The 22132-nt window shown below is 40.6% G+C and overlaps 1 protein-coding gene across 3 annotated transcripts in view; it reads right to left on the bottom strand.

Moving 5' to 3' along the window:
- Positions 1-638: 638 nt before the first annotated feature.
- The window catches only part of eprs1 (glutamyl-prolyl-tRNA synthetase 1), a 32139-nt gene continuing 10645 nt past the window's right edge, over positions 639-22132 (bottom strand). The window contains exons 13-35 of one of the 3 annotated variants that reach the window (XM_030078573.1): positions 17766-17876; positions 16940-17076; positions 16489-16696; positions 16209-16321; positions 15575-15692; positions 15055-15231; positions 14746-14916; positions 14274-14501; positions 13057-13275; positions 12044-12253; positions 10992-11266; positions 8179-8230; positions 7835-8044; positions 7099-7171; positions 6895-6974; positions 6648-6749; positions 5973-6128; positions 5501-5698; positions 4487-4660; positions 3939-4099; positions 2968-3046; positions 2335-2399; positions 639-1855 (exon numbers count right to left, since the gene is read on the bottom strand). In XM_030078573.1, coding sequence (XP_029934433.1) covers positions 1705-1855; positions 2335-2399; positions 2968-3046; positions 3939-4099; positions 4487-4660; positions 5501-5698; positions 5973-6128; positions 6648-6749; positions 6895-6974; positions 7099-7171; positions 7835-8044; positions 8179-8230; positions 10992-11266; positions 12044-12253; positions 13057-13275; positions 14274-14501; positions 14746-14916; positions 15055-15231; positions 15575-15692; positions 16209-16321; positions 16489-16696; positions 16940-17076; positions 17766-17876 — 3468 coding nt within the window. In that variant the 3' untranslated portion in view covers positions 639-1704. The remainder of the gene's footprint in view (positions 1856-2334; positions 2400-2967; positions 3047-3938; positions 4100-4486; positions 4661-5500; positions 5699-5972; positions 6129-6647; positions 6750-6894; positions 6975-7098; positions 7172-7834; positions 8045-8178; positions 8231-10991; positions 11267-12043; positions 12254-13056; positions 13276-14273; positions 14502-14745; positions 14917-15054; positions 15232-15574; positions 15693-16208; positions 16322-16488; positions 16697-16939; positions 17077-17765; positions 17877-22132) is intronic. The other 2 variants (XM_030078577.1, XM_030078585.1) reach the window with 2 other exon arrangements.

The raw sequence follows: 22132 nt of genomic DNA, 5'->3' as shown, positions 1-22132 counted from the left end.
TCAACCACCACGTAGTTTTATGTAGTCTATTTCATATTATATCCTGCACTGTTTTTTTTTTTGTTTGTTTTGTTTTGTTTTTTTACATCCCATGTGAATTCATGTTATTCACCATGACTGTAAATAAGCTATGCACTGTACTTACACAGCTCATTAATTTGTGAGTGTGCAGTGCAACTAAAAATTATTTTATTTTTGAATAATCTGTGGATTATTACTATATTTTTCAATTAATAATTTTGTCTTCAAAATGTTAAAAGTAATTGCAAAGCCAATCACAAGTGGCCACAGCCCATTGTGAGATCTTAAAATAGCTTCCTGATCAGCAGCCAAAGAAAAAAAACAAGTATTATTATTGTTTTAAACAACCGAAAGGTAAGCAAACTTTTGTGTTTGTGCAGCAAGGTTTGGTATCAAAATACCAATGACACAACTATCACAATTATATTGATTTTCTGGTGATCCACTTATCAATTAATCAACCATTTTTTCAGCTCTTGGTGCCATGTTGTTAACCAAGGATTCCCAAAAAGTTCATAAAGTTACTCTGATGGGTAGCGATTCCCTAGTCTGACATCCATCTCCCTCTCTTAGGCCTCACTTTCAGAGTCAAAAACGACACAGGACAGTGTGCCATGGAAATTCAGAGTGCCTTTATTATGGACAAGCTTTAAGAGTTCATTAAGGGGAGAGAAGGCTACAGGACAGGCTATTAGTTACATGGACAGTTTGTAACAGCTTTGCATGAGTTTGCTCTGGTGGAGCTGAGTTGCCTGTAGCAGTGAGCCATGAGCCACTCAACAGTCATACAGGTAGAGGAGGGTTGTTAAAGCCATGACAATGCATCCAACGTCAAGTGCTGAGTGCCGGCAGAAATCCTGAGAGAGTTTGACTGGGAGAAAGATGGACTGGCGAAGAGCACTTATTCTCACATAGTACATTTTTCCGAAATGAAGAAAATGCTTATTTTTCTCTTGATGCCCCTGTTGTTGCAACTGTACAATGGTAATAATAATAGGCTTCATCAGCAAAAGGGTCCTAAAACTCACTCATTGCATAAGTGATGACTGAAATTTCAGGTCAGGGAAGAAAAAACACCAAAGCTGGAGATGTTTTTCCCTGCCTGATAGCAATGTTATGAGGTATAAGAAAGGAAACTATTTCTGAAAAATCTGTATCCAAGTAGTTTCCAAAATCCACCAGCCATTTTCAATATTTTACCAGCCAACAAGATGTTGCTTAGAATAACACTGCAAATAGTGGTTACCTATAAGTTAACTAACTAACCGAACACAGGACAGATTTGCTATTATCTACCTGGATTCTGCTCGTAATTATCCAGCTTAGTACAAACCACATCCTCCAGCTTCAAGAAACATCGAGGTTTCTGGTTGTGAGAGGTGGAGGAGTACTTCTAAGCATTTTCTGTCAAGTAAAAGAGACTACCTCACCTTCACTCCCTTATGTCTAACATATTAATGAAAACATGTATATAAAAAAACATTTTCCCAGTCTATATCCCACTGCCCAGTTACACCCAACACCCCTGATAACCCAGTTACACAAGAGATCAGAGACAGGCTGAAGAAACCACAGGAGAGAAGGAAAGAAAGCTCTTTTATATTATAATATTTATCATCATCATCATCACTAGGGTCATCCTCCCCTGCCTCCAGCAGAGCAACTCTCTTTGGACACAGCGCTTCAGTAGCTGCGTCCAAACAGGGTGTAGTACTGGGCGGGCTCCTTGCCACTGACACACATCTGACCAGGCTGCAGGGTCTTCAGGGGGGTGAAGGGGATGCAGAGGCTCTTGGCTCCCATGGATGGAGCTCCAGGCTCTAGGTCCTGATCCCTGATATCAGAGGACACGACAACAGAGAGTGAGGGGGGTGACAACGCTAAAAATGCCTTCACTTTTTGATAGGTGAAGTATACAAAGCAAAAGAGCCTCATGATCAGTTTACAATGACAAATAATGAGTGTAAACCATGAGCTCTGACGCTGATCATTTTAAAAGAAACTGATTAATATGGCAAAAATCAACTATACTTTCAAAAACATTATGCTTTATGTTATGAATTTGCAGAATAAAGATATTTATGTCATCCTGAAACGGCAGTAAATTGAGTTACAGCTTACAATATAAAGTGTTTCTATCTTAAAATAGACATTTGGTTGGAAGACTTCTCTGTGTATTTGGTCACCATGTGTACACCTGATAATGTGGGCAGCTGCTGTAATTATCTTAAAGCAAAGTACAAACACCAGCAGGGTTACAGGTTTAATTCCCTGTGTAGCTGCACACAGCAGACAGAAATATATCAGACTTACTTGGCAGTGGTTTTCTTGATCCAATCCTCACACTCAATGCCTCCACAGAATGGGATCTGCACAATCTGTTAGCAAAACAAATACATGACAAATGAGAAAGACAATTTACAAATTTTGTAGAAGCAATTGTCCTTCTCATGATGTAGTGAGCCGATCCACTTTAACCTGACTTGTTTCAAAATATTTATCCTAAAGATTCTTGAAAATATGAACGTGTGTTGCAAGCAAGTGGGATTATCTCATACCACTGGCAGATTTTATTACTTCTTTGGAAGATTTTAAGATAGAGGACCTTGATGGAGACAGACATTTTGTGCAGTGCACCTCTACTGTATGCTTGGTTATTTTATTGGCAGAATCACAATGCTAATCAAGTTTGTTATTGCTAGTAGGAAAATACAGTGTAAGGCTCTGTCCCAGTACAATTTTATTATTTTGAAGGTTAAATTTCTCCAGAGCTCTATCAGCTTAAGATCATAGAGGTTAGTATCATCTTACACACTCACCTATCAGCAGTCAACCCTTCAGTTATCAGTCTAGTACTGCGCGCACAGCCAGCATAGACTGAACAATGTGTACGAGTGTAAGTGTGTGTTGTGTTGATTTGTGGTGTGTAGTTGGTGCGTTACTCACTCTGCCCTGGTCGAGATCTTTCTGGAACTGTTCCATTGTGTCTGCAGCTACCATGTGTTTATTCAGGTCATCAGAGGCTCTAGCAAACACACAAACATGCACACAATTTTTCAAAATCTGTATGTATCATGAGCTCATGCATGCATGTACGGTTGTCTGCACGTACTGCATGTTTCCCATGATCACTTAGACATCAGGTTTAAGAGCTTTTCAGTGACACTCAAGGTTTAGGGAAATTCAGTGACTCAAAGTTGGTGCATTTTGAGGTGGGACAGATTAGACACCAGAGTATCATGGTGAAATCCATTTTAAACCTGAGGTGAACCTAATCAGAAGTCATCAATCACTCAATGATCAATTTCACTTTGACTCAGGCTGTCACTTTTTTGTTCTGACGCTAGCTCAAGCATGTTGAGAAATTAAATGTTCAAACTGTAATTATCTACTCTAATTCAAAATGGAAGCGCAGTATGAAAGTCTGACAGAGAGGCAGACCTTGAGTTCCAGCAGGTGGCAGTCTTACAATGTTGTGCTGAATTTGAATACATTCTCAAAAAAATGGAAGGAACTGGTGAAGAAAGCCACAATGAATGGATAATTATAACACAAAAGCACAGGAAAAGCATGTGTGGAGGCATTTTGGATTCTGCACTAAAGAAGACAAAATTATTGTCAACTTTGTGGAAAAGCAACTGCCGTGACAATGCATCTTGTCAGGCTACAAAAGCCTTTGAAACACCATTTTGAACATAATGGGACATGAACCCTCCAAAGCCTTAGCACTGAAAGCATTACTAATGCAATTCATTCAGTGGACAAAACAGCTCCGTGTGGCAGAGGAGTCAGGCTTCACCACAGGGTTTAAACAGTAAAATTGCAGTGTAAAACCCTCCCTTTAGTTGTCACCAGCTGGATGATAAGTGATTTGCAATAAAAGGCCAGTTATCCTGGTGCACACAACTGTGTCTTACTTCCTGAACAGGTTGTTCTGAATGTCCTCCAACATGGCAGGCAGCCTCTTCTCCACTTCAGCCTCAGGAATTGTCACCTTGTCCCCCGTGTCTCTTCTCACTGCCACACACTGATGCTGCTGCATGTCCTTGGGACCGACTTCCACACGGATAGGAACTCCCTGAGAGAAAGAGAGAGAACGTCACAACCACTGCCATGAAATGTTAACAGCTCTTCGACAATGGTGGTTGTTAAAAAATGTAAAACGTAATAGCATCAGTGTTTTTAGTATCAGTCGTATCAACAGAACTTGACTTTCAACAATCTGAATCTGCTGAATGAGACTGCTCTTCTTGATGTCGTATCTAATCAGGGAGTGAGAATTGTGGAATGTCACTGGTATTGGCATCAACTACCAAAATCTGGCACTGTGACGTCCCCCTAATGTTATTGTTTCCTGCCTTCCACCCTGTGCAGGCTGGTATAGGGTCCAGTCCCCTGAGACCTTGAATAAAAACAAGACTTCAAGGAAATTGGACGGATGGATGATTGCAGTTATTATTATGACCTTAAGCTCCCAGTGGTTGAACTTCCACCCTGGCGAGTAGTTGTCTCTGAGGTCAGTCTTCACCCTGACGCCAGCGGCCTGCAGCCTGCTCAGGTACCTGGAGCACTGGGCCAGCAGGGCCTCCTTGTCCTCCTCTGACAGGGAAGCGGTGATCCCACATGGGATAATGATCACCTGGGAGACAAGAAAGGAAAATATTGACTTTACAGTGTCTTTGATCTTATGATATCTTTATCAGTATGGATCATGTTTCACACAGCTTGACAGACCATTCTGGAGTAGGAGGTGTATTCTTTATCCCCCTAATCAGTCAATTTACATAATTTGTTTAAACACTTAAGTATGATTCATTTTATATATTTTGCATTTACTGACATTTCACTTGGTGAGCTCAGTATCTTGTCTTTGAGGAAATGAAGACTTAACTCTATTGAGTATAAGATGATAGGGCTAGCACTGACTAACTGACCATTATATTGCAAACTGATTATCAATAGTTTAATGGAGCATAACAAGAGCATACAGTTTAAAAAACAAAACAAAACAAAACACTTAACATCAAGTCTGTCATCAAGTGAAATTTCTAACTCTGCCTCACCACCCAGACTGACTGATCAATACGCTGTAGTTTTCTAAAATACGTGGACAAAGGTTTGAATTCCAAATAAATCTAACCAAATGTTTGAGTGGGTTTCTATCAGTACATATGAGAAGTAAAAGCTATGCTGTAAACTGTGTTTATGCCACTCTGTGGGCTATGGTAGAAGATAATTTCTAAACAAGGTATGAAGGTATTCAAACATTTATTAAACATACTCTGATCTGAAAACAGACAATTAGACAAATAGACTAAAATACAAATATGTGGTTCACAATTATTTCATTTCATATTTATTTGGATATCAATTTCCAAAACATAAGAAGGATTTGTGATTTGTGGCCATTTTTGTGGTTTGTCCTCCATGGGGGCAATGTTTTATTTACATCAGTGTCTGCATCTAAATCTGTGTATACCTGCAGGCAGGCCACCCTGGGTGGTAGTACGAGTCCCATGTTGTCTCCGTGGACCATGGTGAGGACTCCAATGGTTCTGGTTGTGATTCCCCAGGAGTTCTGGAAGGCAAACTGCTTCTCACCCGGCTTCTTTGGATCCTCAAACACGATCTCAAACATTTTGGAGAAGTTCTGACCCAGATGGTGAGATGTGGCACCCTGAGGAGACAAAGAACTCAGTGTTTTTATGCAGACACCTTGAGCAAGACACTAATCCCTACCAGGGCTGCTGTTCAGTAGCTAAGCCTGAACTCCCAGGTGGAAGGAACAATTTCCTCAGAGTAATCATTAGTGTCATCTGCTCTAGTGTTATTGATCCAAGATTTAAAGCTGTTTTTCTACTGTTGACCTCAGAGTCAGTCTCTCTGGATAGGTTAGGGGTTAATATCTCGGATGCCATTGTATGGTAAAATAGTCCACAACATTAGGGTACCTGGATGGCTCGGCCGCTTGCAGAGATGAACGCCTCTACAGTGGTGGTGTAATCTCCTCCTGCAAACTTCTCCTTCTCTGTCTTCCTCCCCTTCACTACTGGGATTGCCATCAGCTCCTCGTACACCCTGGCATACAAGTCCAGGATCTGCAGCACCTACAAAAACAAACACACAGGCAAGGCAAACCAACACTTAGTTTGGTAAGATACAGTGTAGTTCAATAAAATAAAACTCAACCCTTGGTGCTGTGAAAACTGTTTTTATCTATGCTCTGAAATCCACAAAAGTTATTTTATGTCATCCCACTTAGAGCTGCTACTCCATGGTGTGTTGTTTCACTGTGTTGCTGGGCCTCAATGTCTGATATCCCCACACCATATAGTGTAACATCTCTGTGCAAATCGTTAACAAGATTCAATCCTGTGTGTTTTATAGGATATGATGTGTAGACAGATGCTTGTTGTAGCTTGAAATGTACACTATGCAAAATTACTGAGTGTAGATTGAAATGAGTCAACTGACAAAAACACTTTTTATCAGTTAGATGATCACGTTGACTCAACCATTAAATTACATGTTTATTCCACACTTTTTGTCTGAACAGTCCTCCTTTGAATTGTGGCTCAGAAATTTTACATACCGCATATTTAAGACTAATATTCCAGGTGTGTTACCTCTTCAGCTGCCTCCTCTTTGGTGGCGAAGGCTGTATGTCCCTCCTGCCACAGGAACTCCCTGGTCCTCAGGAAGGGCTGGGGGTGTTTAAACTCCCACCTCTAGGAAGTAGATATTTAGTGCATCAACTGTTTTAGTAAAAATATTCTCCAGCAGTCTTAAATCAATGATATTTATAGGTGTAAATGCAGATGACAGTAGATGTAGCTATACGAAGTGTAGAAATGATTATATTATGCCACTAACCACAACATTACACCACTGGTTGAGTTTGATTGGCAGATCTCTGTGGGACTGGACCCATTTGGCGTAGGCCGGATACATCACTAAATCAAATCAAACCAAACCAAACCAAACCAAACCACAAATGAGTCAAAAACAAAGCAACAGAGCAACAAAAACGCTAACAGTGAAATTAAAATCAAGTGTAGGCATGTGTGTGTTACTGACCCGTCTCGCTGGTGGGTCTGACAGCAATGGGCTCTGCCAGCTCCGTCTTCCCTGACCGAGTAACCCAGGCAACCTGACAGACACAGTATTACAAATAGGGAATGACCGATATGGATTGTTCAGGGTCGATACCACTTAATAGCAACACCAATAACAAATATTTAGGGGCGATATTCATTTGCAGCAAGTTTGAAAATTGCAGAAATTGCAAAATTTAGTGTTAAAAACACAAGCACAAAACTTGCTTTGAAAAAACAAATAAATGTGAAATTAGCAATTATTATATTAGTTTAAAAAAAAAAAAAAATCAGCATAGACCAATATTTGGTTGGCCTCTAACTGCAATGGTGATACTGTAGTCGTTATAAAAAAAAAAAAAAAAAAAAAAAAAAAAACTCAAAGCACAGTTGTGTTGTTACACCATATTCATTTTTCCTTTGGATTACAGCACTGAGAATGTACAAAATGAGATCAGAAAAAAGTTGCCTTCTACACTATTTTCTTTCCAACATTTCCATTCAAAACATTCTATTGCTGAAATAGCCTGAAGTGTTCTGTTGATATAGTACCTTTTGCATTAAACCCTTTTATATTCTATTTTCCTTAGCTGTATCCCATTACCATTTGCTGCTTCAAAGACCAAATTTTCCTGCAGAAATCATTGGTTTCATATTTTTCATATTCCACCAAAGGCAGACATCAAAAAAGTGTTTCCAGCCTTGACGGTCTTGTTTACCTCTGGAGCAAAGTCCTCGATGTGGGACTTCTCCTTCTCCAGGGCAGCCTGAGACACGAACATGGGGAAGTAGCAGTTTTCCACGCCCAGCTTCTTAATTTCCCGGTCAAAGAAATCTTTAATGGCCTCCCAGATGGCGAAGGACCAGGGTCGCAGCACATAGCAGCCACTTACATCATAGTACTCAATCATCTCTGCTTTAGTGATCACCTGAACATAGAGAGGAATTTACCTTCACTAGGATTCAAACAAATACGAGAATAATGGCACCATACCTTTAAAATGCTCAGTGTTGTCGAGCAAGGTGTAGTTAGAGTGAAGGGAATGATATCTATTTAACTCACCTGAGAATACCAGTCAGCAAGGTTTTCCTCTTTCTTGGCCTCAAGGCCCAACCTGAGAAGAGACACAAAACAGTCAGGCGGAGGCAAGCTGAGGATAAAGAGGTCATTTCCAAAACGCCAACCACCATGCTCACATTCAACCTCTCTAAAATATAACAAATTGGAGTTCTTAATTTACTGACTATCCCTTGCAAAATTCATTCTGTGCTGGAAATCATTTTGCAAGAGAAGGAAACAAGTTTTTTTTCCAATGAAGGAGGTCTAATTTTGGAAGCAAATTACTCCTATCTGTAAAACATCTGATGACATCCATTTTACCTTTTTCTGTCTTGTACATGATCAACCGGGAAATATGCATTACAGCAAATAGGCTTCAATTTTTGCTGTTGATGCTAGAGGTGTTTTTAGGAAACACCTGTATACTATGTGGGTATGTGTAGTATATACTTTGTGATACTTAAGGACCTCATAAATGTGTATACCCTACATAACTACACGATTATCTGTGGGTGTTATTAGGTGAAGACCCTTTAAATACAATATTTAAAAAAAAAAAACCCAAAAAAAACCCCAAATCAATCTATATTATTAGTCTCACACTTGTTTTAGTGAAGCACAACAACACGCATCTGGTTAGACAGGCACATTATGCCTAATTTGAAAAGGACAAGTCGTGAAAAATCAATGCGCCAATGCATCAGCCAGCGTAGTCAGTAATAAGATTAGTGGCCTTAGTGATAACATGCAGGTCACAGACAGCAGTGGACATAGACAGCAGTCTGTAAAATGACCACTGGCATAATGCTGGATTGTGTCTGCTGAGTGAGTCTATTCAACAAGTAACCAACCATTATTTGGGTCCGACTCCATTTCAAACACCTGGCTCATTGGTAAAAAAAACAGTTCAAGTGGCTGATGAATTTAGAGATTTATTATCCACTGCTGTCAGTGTAAAGCCCATCACAGGAGTCTGATGTTAAACTTGATTAAATTTTAAACCTAACCTCCAGTCTACAAACTTTATACAGATGCCTCCATATTCCTGTTTATTACAGCTAATAGCCTGATGCATTTGTTTGCTTCCTTACTTGCATTTAGAGCACTCAGGAACTTTGTAAACTAAGTGTTGTACAAATATATTCATCACATGGCTATGTTCACATCAGTGCCATTTGAAGTTACTATTATTTTGTTGTAGGCTTTCCAACCAACCTGCTGACATAAACACTATCATCGATAAATGGCCATTCCCATTTAAACCACCTATCATGCAAATCAGAGCTCCCAGCAGGATGCTATACAAACAGCAAACAATTTTGTGCTCCCAGTTGACCATTCTGCCCAACATGACTCCCCCTATTATTACAATATTCGGCAGGACTGTGATCATGATTATTAGTCTCAATGATTTGAGGAACAAAATTAGTTTACTGCACTTTTTGCATCTTATATCAACACCTTGATGATTTGCGAATGCAGCAGGTCGTCCAAATGAAATGCTTCAAGGCTGCTGATGTACCAAAATTCTGCAATTGCATATCATGGAGACTAAAATCGTGATTCATTATGACACATGATAAATAGCGAAGCACTATCATAAGTCCTGCAAACCAACAATCTTTCATCCTTCAGCCTGACAACAGAGCACAGACGACCAAAGCACTGACCAAACATACGGAAATCACAGCATTTGTCTCAAGCAACAAGCGAGTTGTTTAAACTCACCAGAGCTGAACACAAAAAATTCCTCTTCAGAGGTTAAGTTACAGTAGTCGAAGGTTTTGTTGAAAACTGGTCCATCTTCAAACTCCAGGGTAGTCTGCCTCAGTGCCAGCGCTACTCTAATTTCTGTCTAGCTAGCTAAATAACACTCTGCAATTCAAAAACTGGTTCTGAGTATCTCAATGCAGAGAAGAACTAGCATCTCCGGGGTTTGGGGTTTAGCTCCCTATTAGACCAGCCATGCTAAAAATGTATGGATCATGGCAATGAGTAAGGTCTGAATAAACGCATTTAGCAGGTGTCACGTTAGGTGTAAGTGTTTAATTTTGCAGATGACACTGACATGCCTTAATGCCTGAAATTCAGTTCTGCACAGTGAATAGTGAATTCAGTACATCACTGAGCAAGACAGTGAACCCCTGTCTCACTCACTTATGGTTATCTAGACTGTCTATATAACCATGTTCCCTAAATGAGCAGCACATAGATATCAAGACAGCATTCTGCAAAGGTTCCTTATTATTATTCATATGATTTATTCCATATTATTTATTAGCGTCTACAATCATCCTGGCTCTGAGCTTTCAGCAAACCTTGGCCTAGTGATATTCCACATAACCAACTATGACCTCCATATGATGAAGCCATCTATTTTTCTTCAGCCCACCAGGCCTCACTCCATTTCTGGGACAAGGGAGGAATACTTCAACAGGTTTCTACAGTAAGGGGGACCATACTGAGAGTAGTCATTTTTGAGACCTTGATGCAGGTGATTAATATTGTACTTGTTACCAAAGACTGCAACAAAAACCTGGAAGCTAGAGAGGACATTAAGATGTCTTCAGATGCAAAATAGTGGAATAATACAATTTTGTTCCTCACTGTGAAATTAGTATTTTTGATCACAATAGTTGGTGTAATAAGAATAATCACAAGAGTAATTACAAACCCCTAGGTTCCTGGTAAAACAGTGCAACTGGACAGTAAACTTTCATATGGGACAGCTGACAAGACAAAAAAAAAATTCCTCTTGTCTGAAGCATCACCTTCCTCCATCCCAACTCCCCCTCCTGCTTCTTCCAGTCTCTCACCGTGTCTGTTTCTTAGGTCCTTGACCCTCCCCTGCACCTCCTGCACCTCCTGAGGCCTCCTTGCCCTGGCCGGCTTTGTCTCCCTTGCCCTTCTTTCCTCCAGCTCCTCCTCCTCCTCCCCCCTGTTTCTCAGACTTGTTCTCTCTCTCCTTGCGGTTTTTGTCCTCCCCTCCAGTTGCTCCAGCGGCACTAACTGGTTTGTAATCCTCCCCAGTTAGTGTCTTGTACTGGCTCTTCAGGGCGAGCAGGGTCTTCACAGCTTCATCCACCTGATCCTGAAATGGAAAATTAGTTGTTGTTCAGCTGCTGTGGGAAAACCTGTTGACCTGCATGGTTACAACTGCGCATTTGAGTATTTTTGTCTGTCATGATATTAGCCTTATAGCCTCTTAGATAGTTGATTGTCAAGTTACCAACTATAAAATCCTAAAAATTAATAACTTAGTGATGCTGAAAGGCCTAAAGCCAGACCGGTACTATCACTAGCCAGTTAGCCAGACTCTGCCAGTGTAAGAATGGTTTATGTAAATCTATTGTCAATGTTAATAACAATACTCATAATAACCCATGTTATTTAGAATGCACTTTTAATGAGATGCAAACCTCAATGTGCAACAGAAAGAAGATCAAAGCAAGTAAAACACAATAGGAAACAAGATTTAAAGCAAATTTTAACTTTGATGTTCAACACATCATATCTGTCCTCAAATTTAGACAACCTCTTACACCTGTTGGATTAAAAAAAAAATAAAAAAATAAGGATCATGGAAGACAAATTCACTTGTGCATTTATGGCTCAAAGGGCAGAGCAAAACACCAACACTGGTCCATTCCCTGCATGGAACTGCATTTTATTCCATTGTCCCTCAACAGCATAAGGCTGAGAAAAACTACTGTAAGTTACTATAAAAGGCATCTGAATAAAACCATCCACCAAATGGCAAAATTATATAAGTTCATTTAAAAATAACAAAGTCAACAAAATTACAACTGGGTGTTTTAGTTTTCTTGGACAAACATCATTTTGCTCCAGCCTTTGACTGGTTCCTTACCTTTGGGGCTTTCTCAGATTTTAACTTTCTCACCAGCTCCCCCTGCTGGGCAACCTGGGAGAAGAGCTCCTGGGCCTGTGGGGCGGAGGCTGGCTTGGCCTGGGCGGGGCTAGCTGGGGTCTGTAATCCTGGTTTGTAGTCTTGTCCAGTCTGCTGTTTGTACTCTGCCTTTAGAGCCAACAACTGCTTCACTGCAGCATCCACCTGGTCCTGTCAGTAAGAAGAGAATAGTTCCAACATCAAAAAGACAATTCATTACAACTAACTTTGCCTGCCCTAAAACTGCAAATACGAACTCTTTTGCTCAAGATTGCTCCACGTCTGTCTTGCACCATGACTATTATTTGCTGTAGCACTCACACCAGTAGCTGTACTTTTAGTTATAACATCTTATAATCAATATTATTAGTGGTAACAGTGGTGGTAGCCTTCATAATAATTGTACTGGTATCAATTCAAACAAAATTGTCTCCATTCAAAACACCTGGTAGACATGATATTCTAATGGTTTCCAAGATCATTACAAATCATCCATCTGGGGGAAGAATGGGATATGTATTGTATTCTGTTGTGGCTGGATGATTTTTATTTATTTATTTATTGCATTTTGTTTAAGTTTGTGTGCTCCTATTGATTTCTGTCTGAGAAGCCACCAAGTAGTAGCCAGTTCTCTAACCATGGAAACTGCCTGCAGGAGCTAAGACCATGAACTGGTAACACTACTGCTGAGAAAGTCCTATCACTTTGTGCCAATAATCTACACTCTCGCTTTCAGGGCCTTAGTTAGAAAAGTTAAACTAAATTTTCTCAAACTATAAACAAACTCTTCAAGCTAATTCAGTTTTCCATGTAGGAAAGGTCTCAGGTCTATTAACTGACTGGATATTTGCCTCCAAGCCGCCTGTTTGCAATCCTCATGATCTGACATTAGTGGCCCAAGCAGTGTTGTTACACTGCTGTATCTAGGAGAAACACTGGGAGTCATAAGATTAGTATCACTACTGTGACCTCACCTTAGGGGCTTTCTCAGCCTTGAGCTTCCTGACCACTTCTCCCTGCTCAGCGACCTTTTCATACAGGCCAGTGGCGGCCGGGGCCGGAGCAGGGCTGCTCTGGACTGGAGCTGGGCTGCTCTGGACAGGGGCGACTCCAGGCTTATATTCCTGGCCTGTGGCCTGTTTATACTCTGCCTTCAGGGCCAGCAGCTGCTTCACTGCTGCATCCACCTGGTCCTGCAGAGACAAAGGATAAGTCTGAACTCTGGAAAAAGATGACAGATTTCTATTATAAAATCCAATAAAAATAATTTTACATAAAAGATGTAAGATTTCTTTAAAATTCTAGAGAGATTCAAAAATTCAAGTCATTTTCACCATTTTAACAGGAAAATTGTTTTGTTTTTTTAGTATAAAAAGAGTCTGGTTGATTTCCTGTCATAACAGCTGGCAGGATTCCACAGAAAACCAGAAGATCGACTGCTGCATACCTAAATAAACATATCTAAATCAGAGGTAGAGTATGCAGCAGTCAGTTTTTAATTTCGGTTCTATTTTACCGTCTAGGCCTGAGTAATTCAGGTCTGTGTTCTATCTTGCAGAACACCAGAGACAGTAAGATAATTCAATTGCTCAACAACTATAAACTTACAGGGGCTCTGGGATCAAATCTCAGTGCAAGGGATCGCTGAAAAATATCTCAACTTGTATACATGTATACCAATTACAGTGGTCCCTCGTTTATCGCGGGAGTTACGTTCTAAAAATAACCCGCAATAGGCGAAATCCGCGAAGTAGTCAGCTTTATTTTTTACAATTATTATAGATGTTTTAAGGCTGTAAAACCCCTCACTACACACTTTATACACTTTTCTCAGACAGGCATTAACATTTTCTCTCTTGTTTAAACACTCTCAAAGTTCAAACCTTCATAGAAAAAGAAGTCCAGTATTATAGAATGAACGCATTCTGTACTGTACAGGAGACACGGCACGGAGGAGATTGATTGACAATGGTCTACAGTCCCTTAGCCAATCAGGACGCAGAACACAATGTGCTGTAAGAAAAAAAAAAAAAAAAGCAAAATTGCACGAAAAAAAATCCGCGAAACTACGAGGCCGTGAAAGGTGAACCGCGCTATAGCGAGGGACAACTGTACTAATATTATCTGAGAGCTGGTAGTTGTTCACCATCCTGACCACTAGAGGTGCTACTGTCTTCAGTTTCAGCAATACCTTGGGGGCTTTGTCAGACTTGAGCTTCCTCACAACCTCCCCCTGTTGGGCAACCCGCTCATACAGGCCTGAGTGAGAGCTGGAGGAGGAGGAGGTGGTGGTGGCAGGAGCAGGGGCAGAGGAGGCAGGGGTGGGTGGGGACATCCCTGGCTTATACTCCTGACCGGTCAGCTGTTTAAACTCCGCCTTGAGAGCGAGGAGCTGCTTCACTGCTACATCAATCTGCTCCTGGTACCGTCAGGAAAATTTGCTTATAGTCGCAAATTATTATTTACACACTGGTAGTTACAGATAAACTTGATGGGTTCTTTAATGACACGGAGGACAAACGCGGTGAGTAGACAAATAACATGCGGCAGCTGGACAAATGAATAAGGGCACGAGTTGAAATCAGACAAACGCCTTGAACTACGAGCAATGACTGGGCAAAAGGATGTGGGCATGACTAATGACTAGACAAATGTCTGGGTACCTTGGGTGCCTTCTCAGCCTTCAGTTTCCTGACTAGCTCGCCCTGCTGGGCAACACGGGTGTATGGACAGGAGGCAGAATCAGGTGCTGGGGCAGATGGGGCAGATGGGGCAGAAGTGGGGGGAGCCATGCCTGGCTTGTACTCCATCCCTGTCTGTTGCTTGAACTGAGCCTAAGAGAGAGAGAGAGAGAGAGAGAATAGATATACAGATATTCTGTGAATTTATGGGTACTGGAGGGGATAAATGCTGAATGGAGAATTGAAGTACTTAATATTCAAGTAAAACACCTTCTGCTACAGTTTTGGTACCTTTAGAGCCAACAGCTGCTGAACAGCCTTGTCCACTTCATCCTTGGGGGCCTTGGCTGCCTTCAGCTGCCGAACAGCTTCACCCTGAGCAACGATGCTGGAGAAGAGGTCACCAACTGGGGCAGAAGCTGAGGCTGGAGCTGGGGCAGAGGCTGAGGCTGGAGCTGGGGATGCAGGCTAAGGAGAGATATAAAGAATATTTAAAAATGTGAAACAAAGGGAAGGAAACTATGTGTGACTGTATACAGCAGGCTCTAGTAGGCTGAGCCCGCTAAAAAAACCTGCTTATTTTCACCATTTATTAAAATACCGTTTACCTCTCAGTTCCTACTTAATCATTCATACTTCGTTTCACATTCAAACTAATCAGAATCAGAATCATAATAATTTAAGGCACAGAGCCAAAGCATCTAACACTGTATCACTGTCTAATTAATTACCAAGCTGATGGTGAATACACATTACACACACACTGGTGTATACATACTGACTGTGATCTGGGATTTAGGAAATCACTCACTGTGTTGTTCAAGGTCTGGGGTTTATTCTTGTCCTTGGATCCGGCAGTCGGCATCTCCTTGGTGTGACCATCAGGAATGTAGAGCAGAATACAAGGGCTCTCCTTACAGCTGTTAGGACTACAGATACAGCAATTGTTATATACAACAATCAAACAGTTGGTACAATCTAGACACAAACAGCACATTAGTGTTGCACAGTTAATCAAAAATATGGATATTTTACTTATCCAAAACATGGATAAGTAAAATATCCATATTGCAGCAGCTCCATTTTTCTGATAAAAGGTTAAATGTCTCAAAATAATCGCAATATGATTTTTTTTTTTACCATATCATGCAGCCCTACCACACATGGTGGTAGGATGAATATACAAATACAGACAGTGGGTCATTAAAGAGACACTAGCCAGGTTAAATTTAGTGAGAGAGTATCATTCTCCCCTCCCCTTAACATACTACTGTCAAGTAGCCCTGGAGCACAGCAGTTGACCCCAAACACTCTAGTGGGACTGCACAGCGGCCTACAGAGGAGGATTACAGAATTCCCACAAGACCCCAGTGTAAATGTGGTGAATCATAGTGGGGGTCAGTCACCTTTCCCTTACCAAAAAAAAAAAAAAAAAAAAGCCTCACCTGACTGGCTCATAGGGCTGGTCACAGATGTAGAAGCCCCGCCTCTGGAGTTGGATGATGTCACCCTTCTTCAGGTTCTTGAGACATGGATCTCCCAGCATCTTTTCCTCCAGCTGAGAGAGTAATGAGTGAGTAAAACATGAAACCCAGCAGTTGTAAAAAATGGAAAATAGAGACCATTATATAGAGGCTATTGTAACTTAACTCAACATTTATGCACACACGTTGACCAGCACAGTTTCACACACTTCTGGTACACAGACACACATAGGATGCAGACCTTGCTTTCTTTATTAATGTAGTCTTTGAAATCATCGTCCTTGGTGAGGACAGCCTTGGAGATGAGGGGTTGGTAATTGATGCAGATGGTGGGCAGCAGTGGGGCATTAGACGTGTCAGCCAGCCATGTGATCTTTGTCGTTTTCTTGTAGTCCTTGTTCTCCAGGTTTAGACGAGCCTCCAAAGACAAAATCTTACCATTGGCGCCCCTGTATGGTGAGGAAAGTTCAGCACATGAACTGAAAAGATGTGTTCAGCATAATGGTTAACTCGTACATCTGTGTCAAAATGCCACCATAAGTTTTTTTTGGCTCCTGCAAACCACATAGCCCATGTTGTTCACCACCAATCATGCAGTCACCTTGCTTTGGCTTGTAACTGTAGCACCCGTCTTGGGCAAATCAATTTAGTCAGAACGACAACATATCAGTGCTCCACGAGTTTGTACTTACTTGTTGATCTTGGTGATGATGAGGTTGCCCCAGTTGATGAAGGTGACCACCTCTCCCTCTGAGAATGTCTCGGCATCCGCACCTTCAACCAGAACCCGAGGTCCATACCAAACCTCCTTCATCCCCACCTCTGCATTCTGGATAGACGCAGAAAGAGCCTCATTACATGTTTAATCAGAGTTGTTCAGAATCACTGGAGTGAGTAAAACTATGTTACTTTTTAAAAACTGCTGGAGTACTAGTGCACACTGTGTTTCCCAAGAACAAGATGATGAAGATAAGGGAGAGTTGAGATAATAAACCTGCTCCACTGGCTCCAATATGCTCCTTTTCCCCAACTTTTTGATTTCCAGATAAACTCCTTTTAAAATTCCGGGGCCTTTTTTTGTGATTACTGCAACTAAAAGTGCTTGATTTTGTCTCAACAATGATGTTGCATTTTCCTTTTTTAGGCATTTCATTTAACATGACTTTGTGCTCTTCTGACTGTTAACAAGCCAAATGCTCAGGATAAACACAAACTATAATAAAGACCAGTGCTCTCATCTTTTTCTGTTTGGTTGTAGACCAACGTTGATGTGTGATTTAACTCATGACTGGATTGACTAGAATAATTGATGATTAGCAAAAATGATCAGTGCTGTAATGATTAGCATTCCATGGTGGGAAATTTTGCCTTATTTTAAGATTGTAAACTTTTGCATTTATTGTAGGTTAATTTGTATTGTTTGCAAAATCCTGGAAGGATAGCTGATCGTGTGTTGGTCATGATCATGTGTTTTGTGCGTGTGTGAGAAAGAGAAAGAAGTGAGTAGAGAGATATGACCTTTGGGTGTTTGGCTGCCTCCTTCATCTCCTCTGCGGCTTCTGGGACTGAAACAGGAACAACATAGGAGCTGGACAGAGCTGTGTACCTTGGAGCGACTGGATCAATGACCTAACACACAGAGACAGACAGAGAGACACACACAGTGTCATTACAGGCCAGTGTAAGGAACAGCAGACCAGTGTTGCTTGATAACTTTCACAAACACAATGCTGAGTAATGGTAGGACATGGTAGAACATGAAGCAGCCTCATTCACAAACCGATTTCTGCCAAGAAAAGGAGAAAACAAATTATAATACAACAATGCCAAGACTCCTCCAACGGAGTGGAGTTTCAATTAAAATAAGTGAAAATGCAGAAAAAAAGAAAAAAAAAATACAAAGCAATAAAGACAGGGTGGAGAAAGAAAAGACTTATTCCATGGGTGAACCATGTATACCAGGACTGTATGCAGGCCAAAAAACTAGCTTTCATTCATCAACCACATTGGCTGGTAAATCCCAAAATGCACCAGCCACTGTCAGTTTTACCCGCCAACTAGATGTTTATGGATGACTGATCACCTATGGAGCAGACTACGAGTAAAAAGTGAATGTTTTTCTCCAAACCTCCCTACAGTATACTGACTGCATACTGTAGCCCCTAACACTGGCAGTGTTTGTGCTTTGCTCCACCCACTGAGCTACAAAAGACCAAGTAAAAACCTGAGTCTCTTCACAGTTTCACTATGAAAATCAGACAAAAGAAGACATATTCTTCAAATACTGATGTGTCACATTTTACTACCATGGTATTTCACCAAAGAACCAGTGTGGCTCTGACCCTTGACCTCCTTACTACTGGGTGTTTGTGATGTGACCTAGAAATTGAAGCTCATTTCACTGTTACACTGTTACATAAGATTTACGTGAGACTAAAATATCAAAATCTAAAGAAGGTTCTCAATAGCTCATGACACAGCTGCAATGAATGGACGGATGAAATGGAGGAGTATAGATGGGCAGGAGAAGAAAGGCTAAGAGGAATTAACACTAGGTCATGAATGTCCTGTAAAAATAACTGAATCTATAGTATGATTAACATTTCTACTGGATTTACTCATGGCATTACAAATTGATCTCCCTCTTTAATACAAGTTCATTGGTAATCTAACCTAACTTCTTAACCACCTTATTATCATAAATCACAAAGCGCTGTAAGTGAGCGTTCATGATTACTGGCTGAATCTCTTCACGACTTGCGCCCCAACAGACATTGAGAAGACATGCTACATTCACAATGTCAATACTGCAGTATACAAGTGATCAGACTGGATTTGTGTGCTTCCACAACAAGCATGATTCTTTGCGGCCACATCCACAGTGGCTGCTGGAACAATGCAGGTGTCCTTATGCAGAGTACTGACACATTTTGATGTCGCCTTTTGAATACAACAGTTAACTAGCCATGTCTTTGCTTTTTTTCCCCCACGGCTTCTTTTACGTTGGCATTTTATTGTCGCAAAGTAGCTTGCATACGATGCTTTAGACAACGCTGGCAGTGGAAGAGGCTGACTTTTCACAACACCAAAGTAGCTGACGAAAGATTTGAGCTGCTTGTCTGAACATAGCTCTAGTTTGCAGTTGTCACCCTGCAGAAGTTCTGGATAAAGAAGTCCTCAAAATTTAAGCAAATACCTTTTGCTGGTATTTGGTGCCCCCAAACAGTTTGACCCTAACAGCAACATCATCATAAGCAACACAAATGTTGCAGATAAGCAGCACACAGCAACGTACATAAGCAAAACTGCAAAAAGTGTCAGAAGCCATGCCAAAAATCACTACATTAAATTTACAGAGGGCAACAGTTCAGCAGCACCGAATGAGGATCAGGGGCCACGCCTGAACAGATGTTGGTTAAATGGAGAATGAACAGCTCCTTACTGAGGTTTCCTTGATATATTTCAGTGTAAAACAATTCGATTTTTTTTTTTTTTTAGCTAGGTGAGTGGGGAGTGAAGATGAGATGAACAGAACACAAAACAGAAAAACACTGAGGTTGGGAAGTTACCATCAACCCATGTGTGGCACAAATCAAATGTCAACTTTACCAGCCACTTCAGGAATAATGATAATGTGTTTCACTATTGCTTCCTGTCTTTTCTCTTGCCCTATCAAAGGTCACCAAACAGGACAGCAGCTCTTGAGCGGGTCAGCGTCTTGCTCAAGAACATTCAGCGGTGGTGGGATGGGGGTTTGGAGTCGATTACTCTGAACACTATGCCACCCTATTGCATTTTGCTCCTGATCCCCTCTAAACATCTACTTGGTTGGTAAAATAGCAGAATTTGCTGGTGGATTTTGGCATTAACCGGCGCAGGATGAGAGGATGGGTGAAGGGGAGTGAAGGGGGTGAACATGAGGAGGAGCGGGAGGTGGAGGAGGAATACCTTCACACAGCTAATTGGCAGCTTGGAAACAGAAGAGTGAGATGCTGTTTAATGTCAGAAAAAGGGAAGGGGGGGGGGGAGAAAGAGAGAGAGAGGTAGAGAGACATTTACACGGAATGGACTGTTGATATCAGGTGCCCTTGCCACTCAATTGCTGTCTCTTTTTTCCTTTCCTCTTATACTTCACTCCTAGCCGAGCCCCAGTGCATTTTCTCTCTTGCATGATGAGAACATGATTCCAAACTCCATCTAAGATGTTATTCTGCAATACAGCCTCTTTTGAAAAATTAACAAGGTTGCATATAGGTGCAACAGCGCTGAAATCAGGAAACAATACATTTGCACGTTAAAATTCTCAAAACTTACAATCAAAGATACTGAATTGAGATAATGGATTATTAAACAAGTAAACCTTTGAGAACCATTCTATGTGACTTTGCAAGTGGTTTGACATGATTATTTCTTCAAACTGACTCTGAAATATTCAAAATAAATGACCCTGCAGACACCTAAATAAATTTAAACCAATAGAGTTTTACACCTTGTTTTGTTCCTTTTATTTATTTATTTATTTTTTTTTTTAAAGATGCTGTAACAAGCATTGAGTCAAGCATGTGATATCACCAATTGTGGACACCTGTCTATTTATCTTTTTATTAATATGTAATAATATACAATTAATATGTAAAATTTCTTATGACACCATGATGAAGGCAAAATGTGAATAAAATTTCACACACCTCCCTTTTTTGGTGCTAAACCAAACTGTAAGGTGCAGGACCTTGTTTGTTGCACTAACTTGGGAGCGATATAATTGGGTGGAGTGAAATGGTCTGTCTGCTAAAAAAATAGTCCCAGAGGAAACATTTGCTTTACTCAGAAAATTATAAGTTCCCTGGATTATGAATGGCAACAATTCTGTTTCAACTGAAAATTCATATTTGAAAATCCAGGGTTTTTGATTATACGTTGGGAAATCTTCAGCACCCCTGCATGATTTGCAAAGTTGTTTGCTGCAATGCAAAATGTGGGTAAATTGTGGAAAATGGGCCAAATATTCATAATCACAGATATGACCTTTTAACAAGCCAATTACAAAAGCTGAGATTCTATATAAATATACACAAAAGGTCCTTGGTGAATGACTTACATGGCACAAATGCCTGTGGCTGCTACGAATTCAGAACAATGATGCCCTGATGTACATATAATTTGCAAATTATAGCAAAATAATTTATGTTGAGTAGCATCATATCTTAAGAGTGTGGCACCTAATTCTCAACATACAAGAAAGAGAATCACATATCCGGGCTTGCCTTGGTCCTAATATGCGACAGTCACCATACTCTGCACTTTGCTACATACTGACCACAGGAGAATTACATCACTGATTTTTCTTTTTATCCTGGCTTGTTGCTCCTGTTTTTCTGGACTGCGGTTCTGATTAATGGACACTTAGCCTGCGCAGTATGAATAACAACTACAAGGAATTTCAAGTTGCTGCCAAATTAAAGTAAAGGAACTCAAAAGTGGAGGTTAGCAGCTGGACCTCCAGGAGGTGCTGCTACATGAAGCATATCCACACAGCAAAGAGAGACGAAGGACATGATACTGCCTGGAGAGGGAAGGGAGGGTGGGTTAGTTGGGGGTATGCAGCGCTGATTTTTATACATATATATATCTATAGATATATAGATATATATATACAGTAACAGTCAAAAGTTTGGACACACCTGCTCATTCAATGTTTTTTTCTTTATTTTAATTATTTTCTACATGAATTGTAGATTAATACGGAAATCAAAACTATGAAAGAACACATATGGCATTATGAAATATGTTTTAATAATACAAATAAAGAAAAATCACTGAATGAGAAGGTGTGTTCAAACTTTGGCTTCAGAAATATACCTCCTTCCTGACTCTGAGATGAAGCA

The sequence above is a fragment of the Myripristis murdjan genome, chromosome 3 (genome assembly GCF_902150065.1).
Source record: "Myripristis murdjan chromosome 3, fMyrMur1.1, whole genome shotgun sequence".
In the NCBI taxonomy this organism is placed as follows: Eukaryota; Metazoa; Chordata; class Actinopteri; order Holocentriformes; family Holocentridae; genus Myripristis; species Myripristis murdjan.
The sequence above is the reverse complement of the archived record's forward strand: the minus strand, read 5'-3'. Positions and strand labels throughout refer to the sequence as shown.